The sequence below is a fragment of the Pimephales promelas genome, chromosome 9, assembly GCF_988280905.1.
Source record: "Pimephales promelas chromosome 9, fPimPro1.hap1.1, whole genome shotgun sequence".
In the NCBI taxonomy this organism is placed as follows: domain Eukaryota; kingdom Metazoa; phylum Chordata; class Actinopteri; order Cypriniformes; family Leuciscidae; genus Pimephales; species Pimephales promelas.
In genome coordinates this window covers 32,510,658-32,533,859 of record NC_142777.1, presented here as the reverse complement: position 1 = coordinate 32,533,859, position 23,202 = coordinate 32,510,658, and the positions used below count along the sequence as shown (strand labels likewise).

Sequence of the window (23,202 nt, the reverse complement as noted above, 5' to 3'; positions counted from 1 at the left end):
ACCGTTTATCTACCGTAGGTTTATTGTGTTCAATGGCATAACGTTGCACAACCCTGATATAACAAAAAGCGATAAATAGAGTATCTCATCAAGTTTTTGTCCCAACAAGTGAGAATAGGTTCTGTCGGCCCACTGGTTTTTATTTTTGTCACGTTGTGCTGGTTAGGTCACAGTATAATCTCAATGGTCTTACACATACACTGTATGTGAAATCCCTGTAACATGAATCTATATTAGCATGAAACAGAGTTTGCAACCCATTTTATTTCCATAATGTGACATTTTAGAGTAAAACTGGACTTCACTGAAAGTGAGGGAAATAATATTCAGATATATAATGAGGAAAGTGCAAAAAATTAAGTGAGAAAAAATGTGTTTAATGGTAAAAATTTAATGGAATGGAAATTCTGGGAAGAAAAGTGAAAATGCTAAATCAAATATTTATAAAAAAATAAAAAATAAAAATAAAAAAGGAAATATTTTCAATGTGAAATTTGAAAAAAATATAAAAATATGTTGTCACTTACTTAACATGTGGTTAGACTGTAAAAAAAGATATTGTTGATTTAACTTAAAATTTTGAGTTCATTGAAATTAAAAAATACGGTGAAGGATATTGGCTTAATCAACAGAAATTTAAAATATTATGTAACCTAAACCACGTAACTTTTCTAAATTGATTTGACAAAAGAAAAAAATGTGATTACAGTGTAGGCCATGGTAAATACCTAAATTGATTACTAAAAAAAACCTCAAAGAAATCCGAAAATACTTTTGATTTGTTTTACCGTAGATGCATTCTGTATTCAAAACCACCCTTATGTGTGAGCACCTCTCGAGAACATCTGCAGTTTGACCAGACCATGACCTGCACGGAGACCCATGCTGGTCAGGATCTCTATGGGGCGACAGTAACGCTCTACCCTTTCAGCAGTTTAAGGAGGAGAATGCTAACCCCCTTCACATCTGCTAGCCAGAATCAGCACCATGGAGAGAGCCACCTTAATGAACCATGGCACAGAACCCTCTGATGCAAAACAGCAGGGGCTCATTAGGGCTGTTTTTAATTGGGCAGACGTTCCGTTACTAAGGTGAGAGGGGGTAAAGTTATCACAGAGTGGATGGAAGCACGCTGGATGTATTTGATATTGAAATGTACAAATTTGATCAATTTTTCGTTGCTAGATTCTAGGGCTGTACATTATTGTAAAACGCGGACTTTGAGATTTATTTTCAGCAATATATATATATATATATATATATATATATATATATATATATTGAGATATAAAAAAATACAGGAATTTTCACCATATGAGTTGAATAGCTATATTTGTAAAGATTGAATAATTTGGGTAATTTTGTTGGGGAGTTCATCTGCATAGAAAAAAAAAAAAAACACTTTAACCCGAAGAATTTTTTTAATGGCGAAATTATTATAATGTAAACGATTTTGGAAAAGCTTCACTGTTAATAAAAAATATTTGTTGAAGTTGTAAATAAAACAAAAGATTATTGGAGTATGTTTTATAAGAAAATACTATTTCAGTCTTTCTACTTTACATTAAAAACATTAATTTCAATGTGTTACTTTACTTTTGTAGTGAAATTTACTAGCAATTTCGGACTGAAAATAACTAACCATTTTTTTCTAGTGTTGATTTTTTTTCTCCAAAAAAAAAAAAATCAATATTAATGAGTAATTCAACAGAACTATAAAATAATATTTATGATTTGTTATTGTGATTATTTAAAATAAGAAATATTGTAATACTGTACTGTAAAATAAATATCCAAGTAATACAAATAACTATTTTACTGTAAAATTACAATACCAATATTTACACCTTAACTTCTTCAACAGTAACTATTGTTTCATGAACTACATGTAAATGTTGCGCATCACTCAGAAAACAGTAGTGCATATATATACAATATATATATATATATATATATATATATTTTTTTTTTTTTTAATTAAATCGCAACCTTTGTGATTTGACAATCGCACTAAGCACTATCAATTTTATTTCGACATTTATATATTATATACATATATATCAAAGCCCTCCTAGAGACAGGAGAGAGTTAATGGGCAGTTTTAGGCAAAATGCAAAGCATAAGTTTAGTCTGCGATCATACAGTAGCCCTCTGGCGTCAGAATGTGGGTCGGATTCTGGGTTCAGGTCCAGTTCAGTGGTATCCCAGACAAGTCAGCATGATCTTAGTCAATACTGGGGCGTGGCTAAGAGCGCCCCTGCCTGTGTTTACTTTCCCAGATTACACAGCACCCAGCGTTCCCTCTTTGAGACCCGCAGGAGGCAGCGATATGTCGACAGAGGGATGAGGAAGAAACGATCGATAGCTTTTCCCTCGCAGAGGGGTAGCGAGGGATAATGCTAGCATTAGTGACAGGCACTGGAGGGGTGGATTTAGCTGCAACACTTCCACATTTGCTGGAGGGGGGGCGATCAGATTCCCATGACCCCAAACACACTCTGCCATTCACTGGAAGGATGCGATGCTCACCTGGCTGTTTGGAGATTCTTGCTCGGAGCATCTAACAGCATCCCTAAAGGAGTTGAACTGTTAGGCATGAAAACCAGCATAATGGTGTAAGAACTGACAGATGCGCAGTTGTTGTTTTGTTTGGGTTTTTCCTCTCCATTTATTCATGCCTTTCAGAGGGGGCCCTCAGGAGCACATCCATCTCTGCAGGCCCCGGGGCCGTTCTGCAGGCTGTGACTGAGCCTGGGCCTACAGTTTTCGGCCCTCCCAGACACGTCTCACCTCAGGCTCTGGATGCAAACACAACGCTTCCCCATAGAGAGATGTAAACAACAGGTACTACAGATGCCCTTCACTCTGCTATGACTCATGCTAGCCTCAACGACCTTCATCTGTTTTTAAGTGAAGACATAGAAGTGCAGACAAACTCTTTACCAGTACAAAGCTCTCAGCAGCGAAGAGGAACAAGTTACAATTACATTGTCTTTACCTTATTTACTGAATGACTTAACTTCTGGTATGAAGAAAATTTTTAGCTAGATGCATATAACAAAACAAGTAAATATTTTTAAAAAAAATATTTAAAATGTAAAAAAAAAGAGAAAAAAAAATATTTTTTTTCAAATGAGAAAAAAAAAAACAGACATTCCATAAGAAAAATTAGAAAAATAAAACATTTAATTGAATACTCAATAAATAAATAGAATTATATTAATAGAAAAAAAAATAGACAACTATTAATTAAAATTGTTTTAAAAAATTATATAAAATATATACGGAAGAGGATTAGGGCCAAGCAATAAAAAAAAAACGTATGTAAATTGAACGAGTTTTTTTCTTGATATTTAATGAGTTTATTCTCAAGATTGTATTTCGCCTTTTTTCTCGAAATTTAACAAGCTTTTTCTCGAAACACAATATATATATACACACAATATATGTTTGTGTATATATATATATATATATATATATACTGTATATAAAGTGAAAGACATTTTTCTAAAGTGAAAGTCTTCATATGTGGCACACAAATCTTATTGTCACACATGGATGATACTGCAAAACAAGACAGTAAGCATCCAGGTCCATGTGGAAGCTGGTGCTCCAGATAAGTTACAGTGAGTTAACCTTCTGTTTAAGGCTTGTGTGTGGCAGAGGGTGAGCCTGTAACAACAGAACCGAGAGGGAAGGTGCTTGTGGTTGTGTGGCTTTCTATTTGCAGGCCTGGCTGTGTTGCTGGTGTACGAGAGTTGAAACAGATAGCCCGCGTGTAAGAGGAGAGGTCTACAGCACAAACAGCGACTGTCGTATTTCCCTTCAATCCTCTCAGTCGGCCACTCAAGGTCATCATCGTGTTACGGCTGTGATAAAAACACACGTACACATTAGGTCGTGGTTGCAAAATTAGTGCTGACGTTGTAAGATATGATATGTATTGTAATCTGTGGTGTTAGGTTGGGGAAAAAATGCAATCGCGATTGCAATTGCAATGTAATTGTGATGGGTCTCAATTGACCCGCAAAATGTCATTATCCAATTCCTCCATCATTTCCTGTCATCTCTTGACATTTACTATACAGAAAAGGCACAAAAAACATCATAACTTTTAGAGTCCAGGCTAAAAGCAAAGGAATGATTGTGTTCGCAATCGCTTCTACGGTTGATGGGGGTAAAAACGGCTCAATAGACTCAGGGTTAATGAGAGATGACCATTTGAGAATGGGTATGGGAACTTTACGCTCCACATCGTCATGGCGACTGGCCTCATTTCACCTGCATCTGTCACTGTTTTTATCAGAGTGCCACCACCAGGGCTAGAGCCGTGCAACTGCAGAATACTCGAAACTCACTCTCCCTTTCCCTTTTTCCTTCCATTCCCCTGTTTTTCCTTTTCTTTTCCACAGAAGTGTGTTTGAGATTGGAATAGGGGGAATCCCCTGTGAGGGACAGGATATACTGAATTATTGAACCAGCCAAACGGGACACCTGCCCCTACACCATAATCATTCATATTTCACATATAAAACACACCATACAGCCATAGTGTGAATCCAACCTAAAACACTTGAACAATATTTTTTGGCAAACATTATTTTACCAATGTCAGACAGGAGGGTGTGTTATTTTTACAACTCCATTTGTCAAACCTAGTTATGCAGAAATTACACAGTTCACCTTTAAGAAGTGTTTTTATATGATATTAAAATGCTGCTTGTAAAGAGTGACTGCAAATTATTACTCTAAAAATGATTCATCATTAAAATAGCGGCATCACTCCTCTTAATATTCCACATTAAAGCACTATAAAATGGGCTAAGACTTTCTGGCCCTCAGTATATAATGTCATACATGTACAGTGTCCGCCTGTAATGTGTCTCTAACACACATACACACATAAAATCTGCCTCTTTAACACCCTTCTGTTCTGCCTCTGACTCATCTCCACTTCCAATAGCTCATCATTTTTTTCAATTTTACCCAGGCTGCCCAGTAATGTCCTTCTTTTATTGCAAATCTATACTCTTAATCTGGCCGGCACCGATGGGCGCGCAGCTCGATCAATAGAACGCGATTGCTGGGAAGAGTCCAGAGAGGCTGATAACCAAAAACCAGCAGACACCCCCACAGGGTTAAGCTCTGACACAGACATGCACATATATGTACAAAGCACACACACACACAGTCCTATCACATACAAACATTCAAACTAAGGGTTAAGCTGAAGTTCAGACACGCATGCACATTTGTATAAACACTATCCTACACAAACAGACAAACACAGGGTTAAGTTCTGACACAAGCACACATGTAAAAAATAAAGGAGATGGATAACTCCCAAGGACCAGTTGTGAAAATGCCTCTATTTTGTACTGTTAATTTAAAAATGTTTGTATATATTAATATACTGTGTATTACATAATTATATAAAATTATTTTATTTATTTATTGAAAATATGTTTCTTATTTTCAATATTGTATTTAATATTATACATATATTTATAAAATATTAAATATAAATCATATTTTTCCCATTTTTCTAATCCTTAAAAATATATATATACTGTATATATATATATTTTAAAGGAAAGATCAATTTCTTTCAAATTCAACGTTTTCACTTTTTTACTATTTTGATCTTTATATATATATATATATATATATATATATCAAAATAGTAAAAAAGTGAAAACGTTGAATTTGAAAGAAATTGATCTTTCCTTTAAAATATGATTTTCAATGTAGTCTCAGACTTTTGTGCTCCACTCCACGCAAACACGCACACTTCCACACATCTACTATTCAATGCATTATAGGACCTTTATGAAAACATGCTTTCCTGATAAAGAGATACGAGGACAGGCACTGGTGAACATAGACATGGAGCAAAGGTCATGAAGGTCACATGGAAATGGATGTTAACCCTTTTCTATCATCTCATGTCTCTCTTCGTGCATGACTCAAAACGAAAATCGTAGAGGCGAGTAATGATGATCATGTTTGAGGCTAGATGGTTGAGAGGGAAAAAGGAGGTAATTAGGCCGAACCCATCTAAGCACTGACAGCGCTGCACAATTTATTGTCCAACTAGGGAACTCTATGGCCAATCTAATTGCAAAATTAGCTTGTACTAACACCTGTTTTAAAGCATACGGAGCAATATTTCATTCAGCCCATCACAAATGTACTCTTGCCTGAGCACTTCTTGATCCATAAATGGCATGTAATGCAAGAGCTTTCCGTTTTGTGTAAGTAAAGGGGTGGTGAGATACGACCCCTGACCTTTCTGACCCCTACTTAACCCTTAACAAGTGAATAGACTCGCACTTACGAAGCTGAGACAGGGCAGGAAGTGACTGTGTCGCCGTAATTGCCTTATTTCCCGTGACAGGCGATAATGGGCCGAAATCAAAAAGAATCAAGTGAAGCTCTTTTGTTTGTTGTTGTTTATCGTCTCCATTAGCAGTAAACATCACGATCAATGGGGCAAAATTGATGAGACCGAACTACCAGAGAGGCAGGGGTGAAAAATGATTCCTTTGAATGCCACCAGGCCTGGCCGCGCTAATGCAAGCGTGCGCGTGTGGGTCCGAGGGCTCTTATTAGTGATGCATGGGGCCGCACAGCCGTGCACAGCAGGTCTTGATTTACAGACCAGATCTGTGCTTGAAACAAAGGTAGAGATTGTGGAGGGCAGAATGAATGGCCGTCATTAAGCCTTTTACAGTGACGGGCGCTACAGCTGATTTGCATGGTGGGCCGGCGGCCGCCCCTCGCGCCGAACTGATTTATCTGTTGGTTTAAGGAGCTCAGGGCGGCGCTCCTATAAATACTGCCCATCTTAATAGGGCGCTAAAATGCAGTCGTATGGACCGGTCCGCCTTAAATCACACGCATCCGCTGTCACCCGTAAACACTTTAGAATGGGTTTTGGTCAGCGTAATGAGGAGTTCGGATGTGGCTGGCACACACACACAAGCTAGACATCAGCGATTCAGCCCCCACGTAGCGCCATTCATTCAGACTACTCCCAGAGGAAACATTTCAGATGGCAATATCAGCCTCATTGTAGAGAGATGAAAAATTCAAACGCTCTCGCTCACGCTTTTGTCGTATTTTGTCCTGCCTTTGATGGTTCTCTCGCCCCGTCGGTTGTTAGTAAATTGGCATTATTGGTAGTTTGTTTGCCGGCGTGGATGCAATAACGGCTGCAGGGTTTTGTCATTTACTGAGCGGCTAAATAATGGTACATTCCATAAAAGACACCGAGAGCATGAAAAGGTGACATCATCTCTGCAGGTTCGGACCTTACACCAATCAGATGCACTCCATGGCAGCTAGAGGTGAGAACATTTCGTGTGTGGTTGAGCGTACGCGCTTTTGTAAGTGTGTGTGTGTGTGTGTGTGTTGAGAAAGAGGGAGGGTCACTGATTTCCGGCTCCCTTCACTTCTGTCCACTGGATACGCTCCAAGGCCAGTCTAATGAGCCAACATGGATTTGGTAATGACCCCTGTGCCCAAGGAGGACACTCTCACTGCTGTCCTGTTTGGAAGTGCACAGTCTCTCACACAATCTCGTCTACTCCATTCCAGTCATTACAGAACCTCCCTACAGACGCTTTTAGTGGGTAGAAGTCCAGTCAACAGGGTAAAGAGTTTCAGAAACGTATTCAGAACGGAATAGGCAGTCAGAAAACCTAAAAGTAAAAACGTGTGGAGGCAAAAAGGATGGGAATTATGCAATATATTCAATATCTCCAAATGTTTCAGAATCGTATCGCTCCATCTACACACAAACCCCTGCGAGAGCTGCATTTGTCAAGAGGAGAATGTGAATGCAAACTTCGCAAATGATCTTTCACTCACTGGTCTGATATGAATGGATATGAATAAAATATCCAGGTGCCAGTAGGTCAGGCGTCTTTCCATTTTGGGAGGCAGGAGTAAGATACAAGATGTTCTTACCTGTCAATGATGACAGGATCGGATGGCGTCTCGTTTCGGTTCCCGCAGCTCTTCTTGTCACAACACCGGCTGAAATGGATAAAAGACATAAGTTACATGCCAATCTAATAGGGTTGGATCGATATCAAAATGTTTGAGTGCAATACTAGCCACTGCGACCTCAGTACCAATATTGAATCAACAGCAAAAACATAGGGTGTCAATATACTCAAACTATAATTTGTAATTGGTTGCATAATAATCTCAATTGAACCTGTATTTACAAAGAATATATTTAAAAAGGGTTATATTTACTCTTGATTTAGAGAGCAAGAAACATAAAAGGTATTTTTTTGTCAACCAACTTGAAGTTCAATTTGATTTTTAAATGCAAAATGTGAGAACAGTGACTTGATTTGGAACCAAAGAAAGCTCTGAAAGACCATAGAAGAAAAGAGTTTAGAGATGTGCTTTGATGCTTAAAAGAAATGCTCTGCTCTGTTCTCTGAGAGGTAGGGATGGAGCTATGTGGTGACCGGCAAGTCTTTCTCAAGCTGGTGGCTGCCTGACAGGTCGCCCTCTTTCTCCTCTCGCCCTGTGCTCCAGCTGGGCTGGGCCCCCGCCAAGGTCACTCAGCCAGCCTCTGACAGTTTGGACAGGACCCAGAGAAGTCCTGGTGCAGCGGCTCTCTCCCAAATGCTCCTCTCCGACACTGTCATCACCTCTGCCCTTGCCCATGCCCTCGCCCCAGGCTGGCACCTCATCTGGTGGCATGTGGTTCCCCTAAATACATCCCGCCTTGCCCATTCACCCCTTGCCAACCAAACTGGTGAGACCACTGGTGCTGCCTGCTTTGTGAAAATGGTTCCAATTAAATTTAATCTCATCAGCGTGAGATCATCAGTCAGAAGAGAAATAGTGTTGCAGTAGTGCTTGCTGCAGGATTTAGTTTTTGCAGCAAGAGGCAGGAATAGCCCTAAGAATTTGGGCCTAATAATATAATAAATAATCCCAAATAATTTCCCCCTTAATATAGTATTGCATATAAATATGATATATTACACTTAAAAAATATATATTGAAAGGTAAAACAAGTAAATATTATATATATATTTTTTTTATATTCTTAGAAATGTGATAAAATAGAATATTTTATAATATAACATATTTATAGAAAATATTGATATTTTATGAGATATATATTTTTTCTTTAAATATATATATATATATATATATATATATTATAATATAACATATTTATAGAAAATATTGATATTTTCAATGATATATTTATTCTTAAAAAAGATTATGATATATATATATATATATATATACTTAAAAATATGATATAAAATAATATTTTATAATATAACATATTTATAGAAAATATTGAAATTTTTTTATGAACGGTGACTAAGCATAATCAAAATTAATCATTAAGCAGCACTCCTGAATAACAAAGCGGTTTAAGCGGGAGACACCGAGTTGGTGTATCTACTCCCTTTTTCTCTGCACAGTTTGATAAAATTATGAAATAGATGCTTAAACAAAAAAATCCTTACCCTCGGTTAAGATTAGCTAAGCAATAACTTCAAATCATATTGTATGGATTTTTCCGACCACTAAGACTCCTGATATATTCATCCTACTTGCTTCATGCTGTCATGCATTAGATTGCCATTTGACAAATAATCCTCACTTAGAGCCACTGAATGCAAAATGATCTGACTTTATGAATCATTTATCACATTGTTTGATCTTTAAGAACCTGAAAAAAACATAAACCGTTTCCTTGTTTTCCTGTTCTTTGTGTGTGTGAGACTGTTGCCATAGTGCGCGCCACCATAATTTATTCCCCCAGCTACTTGGAACCATTAGCAAACTTCCAGGAGACCAATTAGCATTGGAAACCCAATGGTGAGGCTGTGGTGACAACCTCCTCAAACTGCGAAAGAAGTGTTATAAACAAACTGGACCCCAGGAGCACAGCCAGGTCCAGAGGGAGGCCCGGGCCCCCGTTCGCAAAAACAAACCTTGGCGGAGCGTCCATAATCTGGCCTTAATGGCGTTCCCTCCAGGGTCTGAGTAGGCTAGCCCTGGCTTGGTTAATGACGAAGGGCCAGAACCACGAAAACAAATGCGGCTCCAACCTTAAGCCCCAAAAATAAGCACAGGACAAGCTGTGCGGCTGTAGAGAGGCACCTACTCTGGTCGCTCCTACTGATTAGACATAGATTGAGGAGCAGATGCTTTAAGAGCTACTTACTCAGCTTGCTATCTCCACAGTGGCCCTCACTAGTCCACCAGACGGACCTCCGGTACACTGAAGTAGATTCACTCGAAAACTAGAAAGGTGGGTTTATCGGATGAGGGTGCAATATCAGAGCGAGTCTTATAAAAAAAACAGCCTTCAAAGCTTCCCTGGGGGATCTTAAGACTAACATCAGATAGAGTGGAACATGCTGAAGGGGTAAGATAAGACATGAAACGATAGAGAAGGACAGAGAGAATGGATGTCAATAGAGAGCTTGTTTTCAAAGGCCAAGTGTTGTAATTACCCAGTCAGGCACAGAGAGGATGTAGCCAGGGCTAATCATATGCACCAGGCTGCCTGACTGGAGGGCGAGAGCCGATGACAGACCTCTCCAACACAGCATCCTCATCCAGGCTGGCGGACAGAGACCAGTCCGTGCCCACTGTGCATCGCGCGCCATGAGTTTGTAGACGCGCCATGCCAACTATCTGCTGCAATGCCTCATTTGGAGACTCTGAAGTGCCAATTTCAAGTCATTGGGATGACCAGAAAGGACCTTGAATGGTTCAAGGCAAATCAAGTCCTGTCCCATGACAAATTCCTTTGTACGGTACATTACGGAGAACACCAGACTCTTTCTAACGTTTAATCTTTCAGTTAAGAAGCTAAATTAGCATTTTGGATTTGATTTTTAGGGGCATATTATTTCCATCTATAAAATTTGGACGTCAAACATTTACTTGTAGGCTGAATCTTGAAAATGTATACCCACCTACCACATGAAAATATTTTAGCCAATCTCCTGAGCCGCAAATGACATAACGACAGACTGATTGGTTGATGGACACACTAACAACCCTCAAAGGCAGTAGACAGGGGAAATATAACAAATAATATAAAAAAAAAACCACCCTTTTTAATTTATTTGGTATGTTAATATTCTTCTAAAGCCTCTCTCATGCAGCGATAGTGAATCATGATCAGTAATATGAAGAGTAATACTTTTTTCACATTAAATAATAAAAAAGGTATTAAGAAGGCATAGAAAGTGCTTTGAATGTGAGAAGAGCTGTGCTTGTTATAGAGGTCTCGGGATCTTGTCTTAGGAAATGAGAGGTAAATATGAATTGACCTGGGAGGAGAACGCGACACATCTCTGGGTTTTTGTATAAAATAGTTTTGTCAATAGAAGCAAATTCATTTTGAATGGTTACCAGGCAGCTAATGGGGCCGTGCAAACCAGCTAAATCTCAGAACAAAATTATTGGTGTCTGTGAGTATGTCCATGAGGCAATATTATAACTCTTCTTACTAGAGATGCCAATTAATCTGTCAAAGTCGTTTGCTAAGCTCATTTACCTCACAAAGGAAATGATCTCCACAACAAGCGCTATTTATTAAACCTGAAAGGGACCATAGGACACTCATCCTTATGTCTGGGACAAGAACGTCAAGTTTGCCATGAACAGCTGCTGTGCTTTCAGTCTGTTGATGGGTGTTGCAGGTGAGGCAGACTCCGTCAGGGCCCTGATAAAGAGTTCTATCACCTGGGAGTGAGAGACAGGGGAAATATCTCTCATCTCGCTCTCATTAGCGAATGGAAACACACCATTCATCAGGGGAGGCAGTTAATAATCACACTCAATCACATAATGACCAACTCAAACTGAGCCATCATTATGGAAATGGAACCTGTATCGAAATCATCTACAAGAAAGCTTGGTTCCTTGAGGGACAAAATAGCACAGAATACCCAACATCCAGTGATGTCACTGTGTGGCATAAAACAGGTTAGAGTTTTCTGGAAGTGATGATGTCCACTTTTTTGGATGAAGCATTTGTGAGATTTATGTAGCGCTGGTGGCAGCCAGATGGAATCACTTCAGTGATGAACGTAATTAGCAAAGTCCATCTTAATGATTCGGAATGTGTTGAAATTCACTTCAGCGCTTTAATAACTCGACATGCTCCCCATAAAAGTCTCTGTTCTTGGCAAATCTCTTGTCAGAGCAAAGCAAAGAACATTAGCATTAATTAAATATATTAAAAATATTGGACGCAAACTGCATGGGTAGTAGGGCTGCAAGATATTGTAAAAATCTGACACTGCGATATTTAGTTTTTCTGCAATATATAGTGAGATATGAAAAGGTACATGGATTTTCAGCAGATGACTTGAATAGCAATATCTATTTGATTGAATTCTAATGTTTATTTGAATGAATTAGCCTATCGAGAAAGAGAGAGATGTGCGTGTGAATTACCTGCGTCTGTTCACCGTCTCTCTACAAGCAATTAAGCTGTGAGTTTAATTACTTCCAAAAACAGCGACATTACAATCTCCTTGCTGAGTAATATAATGTTGCAATTCAGTAGCGAAGCTAATTTATTAATAAAAGTCATGGCACAGTTTGAACAAGTTTCTGTGGAACTGACGTAAGAATGTGTGTGTGATGAAAGCAGCACCTTAATATAGAGCGGTGATTAAACTGACTTGGAACTATCTGTGCATTAAAATGTTTTATTGCACACCTTCCAGCCAATCAGAAACGAGTATTCAGACAGAACATGGTATTAATTAACGCCAAGCATGCAGTCATATCACAATATCCATTTTATTTTGCTTTATCGTGCGGCCCTAATCGGTATTCTGATTATTTTTTGTCTTCTCGCCACATTGGAGGATTTGTGTCTTCCACTGGCCCCGGGTCCCAAGCGAAGCCCAATAATTTCCCCTCTTTACATTATTATCTCTGAGCTCCCCACCTGGTCAGCCCCCTGTCACCCAGGACATCAGCATCTGAGCCCCCTTAACTTCCTCAACCCCCCAGCCCTGCTCCCCTACTGGTCCATACCCCCTCCAAAGGCCACCAGGCAAAAATTCATGGACAACTCACCTGTATCCAGGCCTCCAGCCATGCAAGCCTACTGTGAACCCATAATTACACTGCATTAAGGTCAATGTAATGAGGAAAGCCCTGTAGGACTTCACAGTGGAGCGGGAAGAATCGTGTAGGCCAACCTATGCAACCCTGTGGTACACCCTTGAGCTGAACTCCCAAACCATATGTTAATATTCTTCTAAAGCCTCTCTCATGCAGCGATAGTGAATCGTGATCAGTAATATGAAGCGTAATACTTTCTTTTCACATTAAATAATAAAAAAGGGATTAATAAGGCATTGAAAGATACTTCAAAAATTGCTTTGTGTTCAATATGTGCTTTGAATGTGAGAAGAGCTGTACTTGCTATAGAGGTCTCAGGATCTTGTCTTAGGAAATGAGAGGTACATTTGAACTGACCTGCACATGATCTCATGGGTGAGGAGAACGCGACACATCTCTGGGTTTTTGTCTTGGCCTTCATAAAGGATTGCCTAGGAATGAAGAGAGACAAATGCTTGTTATTGCTAAATATAAAAAGTTTAGCAGAAAAATATTGCATAGTATTTTTTAGACCAGGCAGAGCAGACCGGGGCTAGTTGTCACACTTTTACACCAGTGAATATTTCCCAGGGCTTATTTATTTTTTTAAGTATTTTTTTTTATGTAGTCACATACCATAAAGTGTTTTCTACCAAAAAAATATCAAAAAATTCTCACAATTATTGTCCATAGAAAAAAGTTAATTAAATACAATGTGACAACTTGTCCCAGAAGTGATTGAATGTGCTCACCCAACAGCTATATTCTTTCTTTATTTTTTTCAATATAAAATTATATTTAATTATATAAATAATTATATTTAATTATTATATAAAAATTTAAAATGCCTTTACTGTAAAAAAATATTTTCATGATTTGTAATCACAACATTTTTTCTTTTGTCAGATCAACTTAGATCATTTATGTAGTTCAGATAACCTAATATTTTGAGTTTCTGATAGTTAAATCAATCTCCTTCATTGTATAGACCCCTTTTGCGCCGACGTCACAGTTACGTCACGGCGCTAGCTGGAGGCAAAACAAAGTGAAAACTGGAGGCGGTCAATGCAAAACAGCACAGATTCGGCTACATAATAAGGAGCTTAAATAATTGTTACTATTATTAAATGTCATCTTGTTGTGTTGTTTGGTGCAAGAATTGATGAAAAATGAATATGCTGTATCTGAAACTTTTATTTCTAGAAAATATTCACATCATTAAAATCGCACAGTAATGTTACTCTTTACATGATTGTCGTGGTCTCGGCGCTGGCTCGGCAGAACTGCGGATCGTACACACAAGTCTTGTACAGGACCATATAGGCATCTAAAGATTTATGCCTCAGTTTCTCTTTACGATCGGTTTCTCTATAAGATAGGTGTAGAAGTCAGGCCACTCAACCGAGGTAACGTACGTTAATCCTGTCAGATCGTCCATGAGTGAGCGTGTAGGCGGCTACAGGTCGGCCAATCTGGCTCCATCCGTTAAAAATAACTTTTGGAAATAACAATCGCGGTCCTGGACACTGAGTGACCTTACACATTAAGATAATATCGGATTTTCTCCAGTCATTGTTAAAAAACAAGCTAACAATCCTTGCTAACTAGCGTTAGTGAAGCGGCCAGATGGATCTTTCTGCCTCCACCTAAGCTCCGCCCACAAAAAAACGTCACCATGTTTACCAACTGTAAAAGGGTCTATTAACTCAATTTTTCCATTTCAATGAACTTAAAATTTTAAGGCAACCGGGTTACTTATTTTTTTTTTAAGTTAAACCAACAATACTTTGGCAAAGTTACATTTTCAGCATCATTACAGTCTTAAGTGCAACATGATCCATCAGAAATAATTCGAATGTTAATTTAGTGCTTAAGAAACATTTATTTTATAGTTATCAATGCTGAAAACAGTTGTGCTGCTTAATATTTTTGAGGAGACCATGATACATTCTTTCCAGACACTTTGAATACAAAGTTAAAAAAGAACAACATTTATTTGCAAAAGAAAACATTTGTAACAAATGTCTTTGCAATCACTTTTGATTAAGTTTTAATTAGTATTTATTTAAAAAAAAATGAGTGGTAGTGTAGTTTGGAAGATAGTATTCACTAAAATGATTACTTTCTGACTCTTGGCTGAGCCCTCCTTTAGCTCATCCTGAAACCAGCGATTGCTCAAGATAAATGTTTAGGATGTTGACACCTGGTCATTAGTCATGATTTTGGTTCGAAGCATGCTGACAACTTTAACATATGCTAAAAGCTAAATCTGGTCATCGGCGGTTGGATGTATGCAGTGATCTGAGGGGGATCCAGACTCTGCTGGGGCTCATGTGGAGTAACAATCTTCCCATTCTCCCCATCAGCATCCAACCCGAGCAGCCAGATGGCCAGCCAGGCCCCGAAAGAGAGGCCTCCTCCCAGGCATCCGTCATCGGGCTGTCATGCCTGGCCTGAATGACGGATGATCGGTGCATATCAAGGAAGTTTAAGGACTCACCCCCCTTCCAACCAGACCTCATCCCAATCACCGGTAAAGATGAATCCATCATAAACACACACACATAAGGAACACAAAACACAATCCACCTCAAACTATCCTCCATCTTACTCGACTCAGTCAGTCAGTCGGCCAGACGGGGTTGACCCAACGCCCTAGGGAATAATACTTTTAGGATAACGACCACTTCTACATTATTGATCTTTCTCTCCGCTGCCTATGAAAGTCTCTTCCTCTTCATCACCATCCTCCAAATCTGTCGAAGGGGGAGGGGATTTGGTATCGGAGGGGGTCGGGAGGTGGATCGGGTCGATATTTATATATCATCGTTCTTGATTCACATCGCTGGCGCCATAGTAGTGGCCCCACCCCAGGTCTTTAAGCACATCTGACTCCAGCGACATGGAATAATGTTACAACTCTTCCATGAACTCCAAACACACTCTTTCCTGGTACTTTAATAAAGTCATCTCGCCTTACGAGGAATAATATGATTAGTAATGTAGAACAAAGCTATTTTGCTAAATTCATTTTGGGGAAATGTTTAAATTGGAGGCAGCATACAGTAGCTCAACCAAGAACCGTATCCCTCGTATTCTCAATTAGAAGAAAAAAAAAACGTGTCCGTTGTCAATCGATATTTGCAGCTTCGCTGTTGATGCACATATGTAAAGACTGCGTGCGCGGGTAGGGAGAAGGATTTTACGGGTGCGCACAGCTATAGCCCTTTTTTGTCGTCGGGAGGATTATTGTCTCCAGCGTGTCGGCTCTGCAGCTACATTAAGACCTATTGATTGGTCTCCGGGGTTGATGCTTTGTCGAGGAACTGGTTGCCATATTGATCTGAGACAGGCTGACACGCAGTGACAGTAGGACCTGCTGGGCTGGGGAAAGGATAGGCCATGTGAAGACCGGAGGGGGTTAAGGTCTGGTCCATTTTATGACGGAATGAAGAACGCAGGTGCAGAACTGAGTTCGGGGTATGAGAGGCATCTATAATGGCACTTTTATTTGCACGTGGGGTTCATATCACATGCACTTTAAGTCATCTCAGATTTATTTGGATAGCGCTTTTCACAAGACATGCTGTTTCAAAGTATTTTAGAAAATCATAATGTTTAGAATATCTTAATATCTCCATGCCTTATAGTCGCATTTAGCAATTAAAGGAGTAGTTCACTTTTAAAAAAAATGTTGCTGATAATTTACTCACCCCCATGTCATCCGAGATGTCCATGTCTTTCTTTCTTCAGTCGAAAAGAAATTTAGGTTTTTGATGAAAACATTCCAGGATTTTCTCCATATAATGGACTTCAATGGGAACCAAACGGTTCAAGGTCCAAATGAGAGTTTCAGTGCAGCTTCAAACGACTTTAAAGGATGCCAGACGATGAATAAGAGTCTTATCTAGCGAAACGATCGCTCATTTAAAAAATAGATAAAATAGTTTAAGTTTTATTAGCCAAAGCTCGCCTTGCTCTGTTCTGTGAGGAGGGCTCGTGACTCTCCTGTTCGAACTCGTTCATCAAAATGAACAAATCTTTTTTCAAGTCATGACTCGAAGGGTCCTAGATAAGACCCTTATTCGTCATCTGGTGTCATTTAAAGCCCTTTGAAGCTGCACTGAAACTCTCATTTGGACCTTGAACCGTTTGGTTCCCAATGAAGTCCATTATATGGAGAAAATCCTGGAATGTTTTCATCAAAAACCTTAATTTCTTTTCGACTGAAGAAGAAAGACATGGACATCTTGGATGACATGGGGGTGAGTAAATTATCAGCAAAAGTTTTTTAAGAAGTGAACTACTCCTTTAAGATCTGGGTATTAATATAATTTACCTTTTGTGACAATACAAGCAATCAAGCAGTTGAGATTTGTTATATACTGTAGTATCGCTTTATGTGAATGTACTGTATGTATACAGATAATGTTGGACAGACTTATCTAGAAATGTTTGATTATATAGTAATATTATTAAACAAAATAAAGAATCAAGCAGTTGAGATTTGCTACTATATATTGCTTTACATGTATGTATGCAGTTGGATATAAGTTGGCTTTATATTTTCATTACTCGTCTTTTGTATGCGACTTTAAACCGAGGTCATGACTCTCTGTTGTCATAAAAAAATCCCAGGATGTCCTTCGGAAAAAGAGCAGGGGTTTAACCCCAGCATCCTAGCCAGATTTACTCCCATTGGCCTCTGTCCATCCTAATCATCCCCATAATATAAATACTTATTGGCTGCATCTCCACCAATAAGCTGGTGTGTGGTGGGATACCACTAAATATCCTTCTTTTAATAAACCTGGTGCTAATATAGCTAACATATCAACGATAGAACAATCAAGCAGTTGAAATTTTCTATATAGTATATACCGAATAACGTGAGTATGTATGCATCCGGGCAAGGTTATTGTAGTTGAATTATTTGTTATTTATAATATGTTTTATAATATAATTTAATTAATATTAGTTATTAACTCATTATCTGGTGAGATACATTTTATAAATGCAACTTTCAGAGTGGAGAAGAATTAACAACAATAACAAAAACCATTGCAAATAAATTTAAAAAAGTACTTACCTGTTTAGTCATGGAGTCTATTAATCGAACGAACAGATCCTGTTCTGTCCTGATACCTACAAGTTTAAACGGAATAAATATATATTAGGCACAAAAACATGCGTCTTGGACACAAAAATGTTATCATTTGCTCTGCATTTAATGCAATCCTGCTCAGTTGTATAATAAAAAGTAAATCCAATTTGCCATATTTCAACACAAATGCTTGTAGAATCAAGTGTGTGTTCAAATTAAAAGGCTCTTTGAGCAAACAAAACAGAAAGCCAGCCCCAAAACGCAGAGCCCAATTGTTTTGAAAAGTAGACATAAAGGGAGTAATTTCTTACGAAAATCTTGGAAATTAATTTGTTTTATTATTCTTTTCCCCACAGTACGTTTATGCTCATTCTGTTATGTTTGTCGTGCTGACTGAGCTATTCCGCTAACGCTTCTGAGCAAAAACAAACTCGGCTCAGTTTTTCTATTATTTATGATCTTCCCGCCTTAAAGTGTGAGAGCTTGCTTTTCTCTTGCCCTGCTTGCTGTCTCTGCTGGTGGATGACAGAGAATCCACATCTATAGACAAATCACTCATCACTAGCTGTTAGCATTACGCTAAGGAGAGCAAGTCTTGAATCAAGTCTTTGGTTCTGAATCTTCCTATACCATACATGTTGAGATGAGTGACACTTTATGATAACTTTCATTTTAATTTTCAGATATTTCAAGGTGGCATTTCTAACTGTTGAAATGTACATTAAAGGAATTTAACTTCACTTCATTTATTCGCCTTAATGTCGACAAACCATCATGAATGAATCTTATTTTTTGAAAAGATTGAACAGAAGATCCAACTCAAAATAATTATTTCATCCTATTTGAAGCTTGAAAGCTTCAGTCCTAATTCATTGTAACTATATGAAACAAAACACAACCAGCATTTGTGGTTGACAAGAAAGAAAGTCATATGGGTTTAAAACAACATGAGGATAAATGAGAACATAATTCAAATTTTTGGGTCGTAATTATTTGACTGAAGCACTAAATAGTGTACCAATGTTTAATACGGATATTAATGAAAGTTACTTTAAAGTAGGTCATGACTGTGTAGGTCAACATGTTGTTCTATATAGTTGTTCACATATTATGCAAACATAGTAATACTTTTTTTACTGTCTTTGAAAGAAGTTTCTTATGTTCACCAACACTCAAAAAAATTATATTTTGGCTTTAATTAACTTTTTTATGTTAACAGGTTCAATAAATTAACTTTTTTTATGTCAACAGGTTCCACATAATTGGGTTACATCAAACAAACATAATTTGTTCATGTAACTTCAACATCATTAAGTTAAAAGCCCAACTAAAACACACACTGATCACTATAATGGTGACTTGCAAATTCCAGTTTTCTCCTTCAGGGATTCTGCTTGTTACCATCAGGTGTCTTCAATAATGATCAATCATCCCTCAATTATTCACTTAATTATCTCATTAACTCATTAAATTGCTTAAAATGATTAAATTCCATTATGTTGAAGTTACATGAACAAATTATATTTGTTTAACGTAACCCAGTTATGTGGAACCTGTTGAAGTTAATTCAAGCCAAAATATCATTTTTTTTTGGGTGAAGGCTGCATTTATTTGATCACAGAAGCAGCGTAAATTGCAATATTGTGAAATACTGTTACAATTTAAAAACCATTTTCTACTTTAATATATAATTTATTTCTGTGATGTCAATGTACATATACATTGGCATTCATTTAAATCACTTATAGTGACATGTAACAAATGTGGCCAGTCAGTATATCCTTCCTAAGAACTAAGAGCTTAAATGAGACCATGTTTAACGTGTCTGTGTGGGTGAGTAGCGTAGAATGACATTAGACATGAGCGTAAACTGTGAAAGGGTGGCAAATGTGTTCAACAGCATGAACTCCTCTCAGGATAAACAGATGGAGCGCTCAAATACTCTCCCAGATGTGATGAGACATGTTGCATGATTGTGGTTACATATCGTTTACAGTTGGCCTCTCTCTGCCTCGCAATATGTCTTTGTTATTGATGGGATATGGAAAGGGTTTGGAGGAGCAGTGTGGGTCTCACCATTGCTGTAGAGAAGCTGTAACCTGTAGTGGATGCCATTGTTGGTCTTCTCGCCATTGTATTCCTAAAAGAACACAAAAGCAATAGGACTTGTATGAGATTAAAAAACAAAACCAGCATACTGTGCATTTACATGTGTGTGCTGTGCAAGCATTCACAATCAAGACAGGTTATCTAAGCACATTGACCTTCAGATATGAATTGTGAAAGTAATATGAAATCACTCTCACTGTGGGAACAATAATTATCAAACACTACAATTAAATAAGATTCACAACTAAATGTTTATTTGTGCAGGTTTAGCAATTCATACTTGAATGTACAGTAGTTCCTTATATTTTTGAATACAGAACCACTTTAACCGTTTGGGGTCGGTAAGATTTTGTTTTTGTGTCTTTATGCTCACTGAGGCAGAATTTATTTGATCAACAAAACAGTAATATTGTGAATTATTATTAAAATTTATTTAAAATGTATAACTGTGTTGGCAAAGCTGAAATTTTAGCATCATTACTCCAGTCTTCTGTGTCGCATGATCCTTCAGAAATCATTCTAATACGCTGATTTGCTGCTCAAAAGTAGTATTGAAAACAACTGTCCTGCCTAATATTTTTGTGAATAAATTTTTGCGGGATTCTTTGATAAATAGTAAGTCCAACAGAACATTATTTCTTTGAAATCGTAAAATTTTGATCAATTTACTCAATAAAAGTCTTCCTGACTTAATTTGAAGGCTTACTTCAAGTCTTTGGTGAGTCATTCACTACAAAATAATTTCGAAAGTCACAGTACAAGAAGTGCAGTCCATCCAAACGCCTATAGTTTGTCACTTTTTTGGACTGAGATCGTGTGAGGTTTACATTTAAAGCATTTCATCCCGGCTTCAGGTGAATTATTTTCCCCTAATGTAACATCAATCCAATGAGACGCAAGAACACGACACACCCACACATGTCGTCAGTCTCTCTCTATCTCCTCACTGCCAAGTTCAGTGGTAGCGTCTTGGCAGCGACCCAGGGTGGAGTGGAGGAGTGTGTGGAGGGGATGCTGGGCGGGGGTTATGGCGGAGGTGAACGGACAGCGAGGACAGAGCTCTGACTGTGCCAGCTGGACCCCGTCCCGCATGAATGTGGGCGGAGCTGTTCTCTGTAACCTTTTACTGAGAACAACCCCCCGACACACACACCGCGAGGTGAGCAGGACTACCCTCCGACACACACCGCGGGCTAGCAGGTACAAACACACGACTGATAATCACACTCAGAAGAAGAAAATAATGTGCTGAGAATAAGCTAAACACAGTGTGTTCTGACAAAAACTGAATATTTTAGAGTTAAATTAAATAAAAGAAAATGAATACATATGCTCTGAAGTTAATAAGAACATTTGATATAATATTGTCAATGGACTTCTTATTAAAAAAGTGGTCTCATTGCTGCCCCCTAGATGTATAATTTGGTACAGCTACTATTGAGAAAGGGTGAAGCCCAGAACCTAGATCTCACTTATACACACTGCAACTACACAACAAAGAAACAAAAAATGTGTTCAAAATGTGTGTAAACAGGAAACATTGTTGAAGGGGGTTTGGGAAATGTTGGTGTGGTTTAATAAAATTAGTATTTATATTAACTGCACAAGATAATAATTAAAAATTATGAATATGTATGATCAAAAAGTATTTTTTTTTAAAAGTTAACTTTACATTAAACATTGTTGCAGAGGGTTTGGAAAATGTTTTGGAATTTGTGTTGTTTAATAAAAAAAAATGTACAGAGATATATATATACGTAATTACGTATATATATATATATATATATATATAAGTCTATATACGTATATGTATATATGAAGAGTTCAGATGCAAAAGCCTCTAAATGCCATTTGAAATTTTCTTCTTTAATGATGATTTTTTTATCAAACTTGTATATTTAAGTTCAGTGATTTCACTTAAATGGCAATGATAATTACCTATTAATTGTTATTTAAGTGAAATTACTGAACTTAAATATACAAGTTTGATAAAAATCATCATTAAAGAAGAAAATTTCAAATGGCATTTAGAGGCTTTTGCATCTGAACTCTTCATTTATATATATATATATATATATGTGTGTGTGTGTGTGTGTGTGTGTATATATATATATATATATATATATATATATATACACATATTAGTGTTATTTTTTTACTTTTTAAATTACAAACACTACAATCAGATTCATTTCTGACAATAAATAATGGTTTTGACCTATGCAACAATAAAAATAAAACTAACCAAAGTGTGAGATGGCATAAAATCTTAGTCTCACATTTGAGGTTTTCAGAGATTTTAAAATAAAATCTATGATAACCTTTCGGCTTTATTAAAATTATTTCGAGGTTTAATTCTAACACAAAAAAAAATCGTACCAAATAATCTACAAAAAAAATAAATAATAATAATCTAAAAACAATTATACCATTCTTAGCATGTTCTCTAAGTTCAATAAGCAGCATCCCAGCATATCGCAAACCCTGTCGCGTTGTGGAACGGCGTCTATTAGTGACAGAGTGCTTACTTTGTCTTTTTCCACAAAGTCCACGTAGGAGGTTCTCTCGATCTCGACGGGCTGTCCCTGCCGGTCATACAGGGCCAGCACAAAGTGGAAGAAGTTTGACTTGCGCAGGTTTGAGGGAGGCTGCTTCTCATAATGGGCTCTTGCCAAACCCACACCACTACGAGAGAGAGAGAGAGAGAGATGGAGAGATTAATGTACTGTAACCCAAATAATCACTCAAAACATGAGCTTGCAGAAAGATGAAATGGCAGTTTCACATGAACTTTCACAAATAATATCACATTGCACATAAATATATATTGAAAAGTCACCGCATCGTCAACATTTTTAAGA

At 37.7% G+C, this 23,202-nt stretch overlaps 1 protein-coding gene across 5 annotated transcripts in view; it reads right to left on the bottom strand.

The window, feature by feature from the left end:
- LOC120461128 (transcription factor COE3) overlaps nucleotides 1-23,202 on the bottom strand; it is a 115,501-nt gene that overhangs the window by 77,978 nt on the left and 14,321 nt on the right. For all 5 annotated transcript variants that reach the window (XM_039649262.2, XM_039649263.2, XM_039649266.2 and 2 more), the window contains exons 2-6: nucleotides 22,870-23,026; nucleotides 20,309-20,372; nucleotides 18,218-18,273; nucleotides 13,507-13,580; nucleotides 7,972-8,040 (exon numbers count right to left, since the gene is read on the bottom strand). In XM_039649262.2, coding sequence (XP_039505196.1) covers nucleotides 7,972-8,040; nucleotides 13,507-13,580; nucleotides 18,218-18,273; nucleotides 20,309-20,372; nucleotides 22,870-23,026 — 420 coding nt within the window. The remainder of the gene's footprint in view (nucleotides 1-7,971; nucleotides 8,041-13,506; nucleotides 13,581-18,217; nucleotides 18,274-20,308; nucleotides 20,373-22,869; nucleotides 23,027-23,202) is intronic.